Source organism: Sorex araneus, chromosome X (genome assembly GCF_027595985.1).
Source record: "Sorex araneus isolate mSorAra2 chromosome X, mSorAra2.pri, whole genome shotgun sequence".
NCBI classification, from domain to species: domain Eukaryota; kingdom Metazoa; phylum Chordata; class Mammalia; order Eulipotyphla; family Soricidae; genus Sorex; species Sorex araneus.
Window position 1 is genome coordinate 163,482,099 of NC_073313.1, and position 7,754 is coordinate 163,489,852.

A 7,754-nucleotide genomic window follows, 5' to 3' on the forward strand; every position below is an offset into this window, starting at 1 on the left:
CGGCCGCGTGCAAGGCAGACGCCCTCGCCCGCTGTGCTGTGCCCCCCTGGTTGTGATTTTTTTGCATGTTGTTCCCTAACGCTCACGTGCTCATTCTAGTGCCGAATAATCAGTGTTCGGAAGAGCATCGGCTAACCTAGTGAATCTGTGACTTAGGAATCCTAAAATAAGGAGAGATACGCTGGTTATAATTTACTTTTTTTTTTTTTTTTGGTGTGGGGGTGCTTTTTGGGTCCCACCCGGCGATGCTCAGGGCTGACTCCTGGCTCTGCACTCAGGACTCACTCCTGGCGGTGCTCAGGGGACCCTATGGGATGCCAGGGAACGAACCCAGATCAGCCGTGTGCAAGGCAGACGCTCTCCCCGCTGGGCTGTCGGGCTGTCGCTTGGGTTTGCTTGTTTCAGGTGGATTTCTAACTCCAAGGAGCCTGTATTGTGCATCTGTGTTTGGAGTCGGGAAGTAGATGCACCCCAGCGCAGGGGGAGCCTTGTCCAGGACTCTGCATTTCAATTTTTTTTCTCCCCTTTTGGGTCACATGTAGTGATACACAGGGGTTCCTCCTGGCTTTGCACTCAGGAATCACTCCTGGCGGTGCTCGGGGGACCCTATAACGCCCTCCCCACTGTGCTATCGCTCCAGCCCCCCTCCCCTTTTTTCTGCTAGCATTTCGATATTTTTATCAGTGTGAGTTGCTGAGGCGATTGTGAGAGTGAGCGCTTCTGTGGGCTCCGGGCCATCCTTGGGTCAGGGTCGGGAGCAGCAGATCAGGACACACCGCTAGGCCCAGATAAACTCTCTGCTTTCTGTTTCGGCTCTTCTGTAACTGCGAACACTGTGGCTTAAGGATCCCAGAGATAAAATGGTCTTCTTGTCCGTTTCAAGTAATCTTGTTGGTAAAACATGGGACCGTCACTGCAGTCTAGTGGGGAGGGTGTTACAGGGTCCCCCGAGCACGGCCTGGAGTGATTCCTGAGTGCCTTGCACGCAGTGGACACCGGCACCCTGTAGGGTCCCCCAAGTGATGCCCGACTGCAGAGCCAGGAGGAATCCCCGAGCATCACCGGGTGTGACCCCCCTCCCAGAAAAAAAAAAGAAGGTATTTTGTTGGTAAAACAAGGGAAACATCTGCCAGAGTAGAACATGTAGCGTGTTTTTGTTTTGTTTTTGTTTGGGGGCCTCACGTTGGGATTTACTCTGGGCTCTGCAGTCAGGACGAACACCACCAGGCAGTGCTCAGGGGTCTTAAGGGATGCTGGGGTCTGACCCAGGCCCATCACTTGTAAGGCAAGCGCCCTCCCCGCTGTACTGTCACTCCCGCTCCATTACCCCTCATCTTTTTTTTTTTTCCTTACTGTTTTGGGACCACACAGCAGTCCTCCGCGGTGACTCCTGGCTGGCTGGGGGACCGTATGGGATGCCAGGGATGGAACCCAGGTCGGGGGAAAAAAAGCAAACTGGGTATTGTGAGAAGTATCTTCGGAGAAAGTATTTTATAAGCTTATTATTTAAATCCACTTGAGTAGGAAAGAGAGATCAGGCCTGCAGACAGGCCCCCTCCCCTCCATGTACTGTTGCTTCGTCCCGGGGCTAGTTGATGTTTTGTTTTTCCATTTCCGAAGGGAGAAGGGGTTTTGGCTGTTTCTCTCTCTGGTGGGCTCAGGGACGGAACCAGAGTGAGACACACCCCAGAATGTAGTGGGATTGCTTGGAGCACATAGACTAGAGACTAGAGACCAGCGTGGGACAATGAACTTTGTATGACCTGCACTGGGGGCTTGGGAGAGTCCTGTGCAGAGGGCCTCTTGAAAGAGGGGCCTTGAAGGTAAAACCTACCAGCAAGATAAGCAGGACACATCCTGCACGTACATACTCCTCGTGCTCTAAGTAACCTTGGGAATAATCTGACTTGGTATTTTTTAATGAGAACATCCTGAGACAAACACAGAATATGTCTAACTCATGAGAACATCTTTTGACTTGGCTACGTGCCTGGGCCAAGGTATGTTAAGAATATAAAAACTGCTTGCTTGAGAATAAACCTTGCCTTCAGCCTCGATAGCTGCTGGTCAATGCATCATCTCTGAGTTGGTGGTCTTCATGCCGGAGCTGGACTCCGGCACCAGAAACCCTAAATCGGGTCTCTCCGCTGACTTGAGTGTGGCCCGATGGCAGCCCCTGGAGCCCAGGGCCAGGAAGACGTGGCCAGAGACTCGCCCCATCCCAGGCTGGCGGCGGAGCGGCCACCCCCAGTGTCTCGGTCCTTCATCAGCGTCCTCGGGGACGCGAGCGGGACTGCTCCACCCCGGTGGGCACAGGCCTGCGGACGTCGCTGATCTCCTCTGCTGTCTGTGCTGTGGATCCGGGTTCCGGGAACCCAGCAGGCCCCGGGACCGAGAGCCCCTTTGGCTGCCCACGTGTTGGGGCCCGGAATCCAGAGTGCCAGGCACGGAGCATCAGCATCTGTTTATGGTCACGCTCTGCTAAACTGTTTGTGCTTGTACCTGACAGCACCCTCAGGTACTGTCAAGGTGTAGCCCGGTAAAGAATGCTTGTTCTGGGGGCTGGAGTGATAGCACAGCGGGTAGGGCGTTTGCCTTGCACGCGGCCGACCCAGGTTCGATTCCCAGCATCCCATAGGGTCCCCTGAGCACTACCAGGAGTAATTCCTGAGTGCAGAGCCAGGAGTGACCCTGGGCATCGCTGGGTGTGACCCAAAAAGCAAAAGGGAAAAAAAAGAAGGCTTGTTCTGATGGTCCCGGTTCTCCGAGATTAATCCTGCCATCTGAGGGCATCCGGGGGTCTTGTCCATGAGGCCAAGAGCCCCCTGGCCCTGTGCTTTGCTCTTTATTTCTGTCTCTCAGTCGTCGCACTGCATCTTTTGCATCAAGAGTCGAAAACGTCCTGAGCGGGGTGGGAAGAAGAAACATTTAAATCTCTTTGACCTGATGGAATAGCCGAGATCCCAATGGGTGACGTCCCTTTCCCTGTGCAGCTGCAGAAAGACCTGGAAGAGGTGAAGGCACTGCTGGGGAAGACGTCCCGGAAGAGAGTCCGCGATGCCCTGACCGCGGAGAAGTCCAAGCTGGAGACAGAGATCAAGAACAAGACGCAGCTGCAGGCGCAGAAGAAGACGGATGTTGTCAACAGTGAGAAGCCCGCGGCTCTGGTGGCGCCCGTGACCACGGGCTACACGGTGAAGATCAGCAATTACGGTATGGCCTCGCGGGCCCCTGGCAGGCCCACTGTAGAGAGAACCGGGTGTTGGTGGGTTTTGAGAGGGAATCTGGTCTTCAGGAAAGGCGACAGGATGGCGACCTTCTCGATCCGTTTAGCAGGAGGACAGGGCGTGTCGCAGAGGGACCAGGACCTGCTCTGAAACGGACTCGGCCCTGTGGGCCGTGGCGTCTCCGTCCTGTTTGGTGTTTTAGGCTGCTTAGTGCCGGGCTTAGCTCAGAGGTGGCCCTGCTGTCCGGGACAGACAGCCCCTGCGCGGGGCCTCTGGGGACACGGGCAGCCGGGCTCTCAGCAGGACTGTCCAGCACGTCGTGAACCCCTTAATAATTCACTGATGTTCCTAAAGTCAGGAGTGGGGCTGGGGGGGAGGGGGGAGAACAGGTCGGGAGGGCTGGGGGCTGAAGGGGAGTGCGGCCGTGAACGGGCTCAGACACCCACCGAGAGACCAGACACGCCCCGTGTGGGCGCTGGTCCTGGGGGCAGCTCAGCGCCTGCAGACGGGAGCGTTGCTGGAGAGGACGGAGTGGGCGAGCAGGGGAACGGAAAGCTCTAGCCCCTCCCTGATGGACACTGCGCCTCCCTGGGCCTAGGAGAGGAACGGGGGGATCATGGATCTCTGTCGTATTACGCGTGTTCTCTATAGATCTACAGAGAGGCTGCTCGTAGCAGTGCTCGGCCTGGTGTGCTGTCTTGCATGGTGCATGCTACTTTTGACAGTTCATAAAAGGTTCTGACTCCGTGTCGTCGGAGTGGCCTTTAGTAGGTGTTGTAGCATCCACAGCTGTAGGGGCCGGAGAGAGTCACAGGTAAGGCCCTTGCCTTGCACATGACTGACCTGGGTTCGGCCCCTGGCGCCCTGTCTAAGCCCCCTGAGCAACCCCAGGTGTGGTCCCCAATCAGAAGTGATTTAAGGGGCTGGAGCCATAGCACAGCGGGGAGGGCGTTTGCCTTGCACGTGGCCGACCCGGGTTCAAATCCCAGCATCCCATAGGGTCCCCTGAGCACTGCCAGGAGTGATTCCTGAGTGCAGAGACAGGATTAATCTGCACACCTGAGCATGGCCGGGTGTGACCCAAAAAGCAAAAAAAAAAAAAAAAAAAAAAGCAATTTAATGCCTATGGGGCCTTGTCGGGAGAGGAACAGAAAGGCCGGGATTGCACTTGGAGGAGGAGGAAAGAACCTGGGTTAGACGACGCTGTTGAAACAGTGCTCAGGCGGACCAAGGGACAGAGCGACTGCGTGAGAGTAGGAAGGAGTCTGAGGCGGGACGCGCCCGTGCGTGGGGCTGGACTCGCCCACCGAGTGTGGCCGCTGCTCCGCGTCTCGCCGTTTCTCGCGGGCCCCTGGTCTCTCGCCGGCTTCTGTTTCACCGGCTTCTGCCCCCCCAGGATGGGACCAGTCTGACAAGTTCGTGAAGATCTACATCACCTTGGCGGGGGTGCACCAGGTGCCCCCCGAGAGCGTGCAGGTGCGCTTCACGGACAGGTGAGCTGCTCTCCCCGCACGGGGTGTCGGCGGGGGCCCTGGGGGGCTGCGGGCCCCCTTCCAGCCTCGTGCTTGTGTCGTAGGTCATTCGACCTCCTGGTCAAGAACCTAAACGGGAAGAACCACTCGATGGTCGTGAACAACCTCCTGAAGCCCATCTCCATGGAGGGCAGCTCCAAAAAGGTAGGCGCGTCCCTTCCCGCTGTCACCGGGTTCAGAGCCGAGCTTGGCCGGGCCCCGCGGTGTGCGACAGTGACCAGGCCGGGCAGCTGCAGCGGACGGACTCCTGGTCCTTCGCCATAGCGGGGGCGGCTCGGCCTGGCAGGGCTGCGTTGACTCCCGGAGTGTAGTTGGAGCGACACTGGAGCTGGGAGCTCACTGGCCGCGGCACTGGCTTCTCCCCCGCCACGTCTCTGCCTTGTCCTCGTTCTCACTGCGGGATCATTTCACAGAGTCAAAATGCAAAGGGGAGCGCTGTGAGTTCGATAGGTCAGAAGAGGTTTGAAGCACTTGGTTTGGTGTTAGAAGCTACCAAACAAGTTGTCTTTTTAAAAAGCCTGTGTTTGCCCTAATCTGGTTACTCTCCAAGCCTCTTGCTGTACCCCAGCCGCCCCTCCGCGCTCTCCCCCTGCGTTGCGGGCGCCCCTGTCCACACAGGTCCTGGTGGCACTGGGACCGCAGAAGCGTTCCCGTGTGTGGCTGGGGTATTCCACTTTAGGGGGGGTCTCGGGACAGTTGGTGAAAGACTGGGACCAGAAGAGGTTTGTGATGAGTCAGCGATTGTCTCCTGAAGGGCTCATTCTTCGGCCCCGGTTTCAACTGTGTCCGCTTCTCTTGCAGGTCAAGACCGACACCATCCTGATCCTGTGTAGGAAGAAAGCCGAGAACACGCGGTGGGAGTACCTCACTCAGGTCGAGAAGGACTGCAAAGAGAAAGAGTGGGTTCACTGTCCGCCGCGCCTTTCTGGGGGGTCACAGGGCTCGGGCACTTTCCTTGCACACGGCCAGCTGAAGTTCGATCCCCGGTACCCCATCTGGTGCCCTGAGCACCTCCACTGTTGCCCCAAAAAAGCAGGGTTGTGTTGCGTGCCTTGCCCCTCTGTGTCTCTGCCCATCTGACGGCTTTGTGTCGGACCTACCTGAAGATCCATGCTACTTTCTTTTTTTTTCTTTTTGGGTCACACCCAGTGATGCACAGGGGTTACTCCTGGCTTCCCACTCAGGAATCACTCCTGGCGGTGCTCAGGGGACCATATGGGATGCTGGGAATCGAACCCAGGTTGGCCGCGTGCAAGGCAAACACCTCACTCCAGCCCCTCCATGCTGCTCTTTAAAGATGCTTTTCTGCTTCTCCCTTCCACACTGTTTCTTTAGTCCTGGACCCAGGTAGAGCCTGTGTTGGTCGGAGTGAGGCCCAGGTGCCCGTATGCATGGGTTTGAGTTTCCGCAGAAGATCCTGTGAAGTAGTGAGTTTACTCCCTAAGAGAGTATTTCTTCCAAAGGGGGGGAAAATGTGGGGAGTCAGTAGTTGCTTCTCTAAAAGACACGGATTCAGAGATCCTTCCCGTGGGCCCCACCCACCGCCCACCCTGTGGGGATCTGGCTGGCTCGGCGCGGCCCCTGGGCACAGGATGCTGGCAGGCCCGGGACTGCTCTGGTCAACACCTCTGGCCAAGCACTTTGAAGCTCACCACCTCCACCTGGGCCTGAGGGCTGTGCCAGTTCAACAGGGGCTTCCTGCGTGTCCCGGTGTAAGACTCGGGGAAAGAGTGATCAGAAAGGTCGGCGGGATTGTCCTGAGAATGGCCTGGAGCCCCGGGTCCCATCTGATCAGCCGCCCCGATGCAGCCCTGTGTGTCCATGGATTTGTGTAGGTCGACTCAGTATCGGGATATTTCTGATTTTTTTTCTCCACGGCAGCAGGGCATTTGCCTTGCACGCGGCTGACCCGGGTTCGATTCCTCCGCCCCTCTCGGAAAGCCCTGCAAGCTACTGAGAGTATCCCACCCTCACCGCAGAGCCTGGCAAGCTCCCTGTGGCGTATTCGAGATGCCAAACACAGTCACAAGTCTCACCATGGAGACATGACTGGTGCCTACTCGGGCAAATTGAGCAATGGGATGACAATGACAGTGACCTAGAAACGGTCCATAATATCTCTTAAACCATCTCACTCCCTGAAATGTCCCATTCCTGTCTCTTGACAGAAAGCCCTCCTATGACACCGAGACAGACCCAAGCGAGGGGCTCATGAATGTTCTGAAGAAAATTTATGAAGACGGAGATGACGACATGAAGCGAACCATCAATAAGGCCTGGGTGGAGTCGAGAGAGAAGCAGGCCAAAGGGGACACGGAGTTTTGAGGCTTCGAGTCCAAGCTTGGTGACTGACGCCGAGGTATCCGTGTGTTGGGTGAGATGTTGCGGAGCTGAACCATATACTCGCCAGCGGTTCCCGCCTGTTCTTCCTTTCCTACTCAAGAGTTTATTTAAATAATAAGCTTATTGAACACGTCCTCCAAAGATGGTTTCCATAGTACCCAGTTTTGTTCAAGAAAGGGTAATACTGCATTCTCGTGGGAAATGTAAATAAACAAGTCTTACCTAACGGAAAGGCCACAGTGTGTGTGTTTTTGTTCAACTGAGTTAGGAAGCAAGGTGCCGCTTCCTTATGTTCCAGCGTAAGAGAGAAATAAAACCTGGATTCCTGCAGGAAAGGAGTGTTGTAGATCCGGGGGGGTCTGTTGGCATCTTAACTAACCCACAAGCATTTATTTCTCCATGGGTAAATGAATAATTGAGAATTAGGTCTCTGCACAGCTAGGATGTTGTGATAAATCAGTGGCCTTCAGGAACCATAAAGCAAAAATAAGCATGAAATGATACGATCCTATGTTTATAAAATTCAACTTTTTATTCAGTGGGATGGCTTGCCGTGAGGGGGAGGCATTTGCGGGGGGACAGTCCTGAGTGGGGCCCTGGCCACTGTGCGACTCCCAACTCAGCTGCTCCCGCCAATTCTCAGGCCTCCTGC

The 7,754-nt window shown here is 55.9% G+C and overlaps 1 protein-coding gene across 1 annotated transcript in view; it reads left to right on the plus strand.

The window, feature by feature from the left end:
- CACYBP (calcyclin binding protein) overlaps positions 1-7,339 on the plus strand; it is an 8,100-nt gene extending 761 nt beyond the window's left edge. The window contains exons 2-6 of the mRNA XM_055120194.1: positions 2,994-3,213; positions 4,624-4,720; positions 4,804-4,903; positions 5,561-5,658; positions 6,928-7,339. Coding sequence (XP_054976169.1) covers positions 2,994-3,213; positions 4,624-4,720; positions 4,804-4,903; positions 5,561-5,658; positions 6,928-7,084 — 672 coding nt within the window. The 3' untranslated portion in view covers positions 7,085-7,339. The remainder of the gene's footprint in view (positions 1-2,993; positions 3,214-4,623; positions 4,721-4,803; positions 4,904-5,560; positions 5,659-6,927) is intronic.
- The last annotated feature ends 415 nt before the right edge of the window (positions 7,340-7,754 follow it).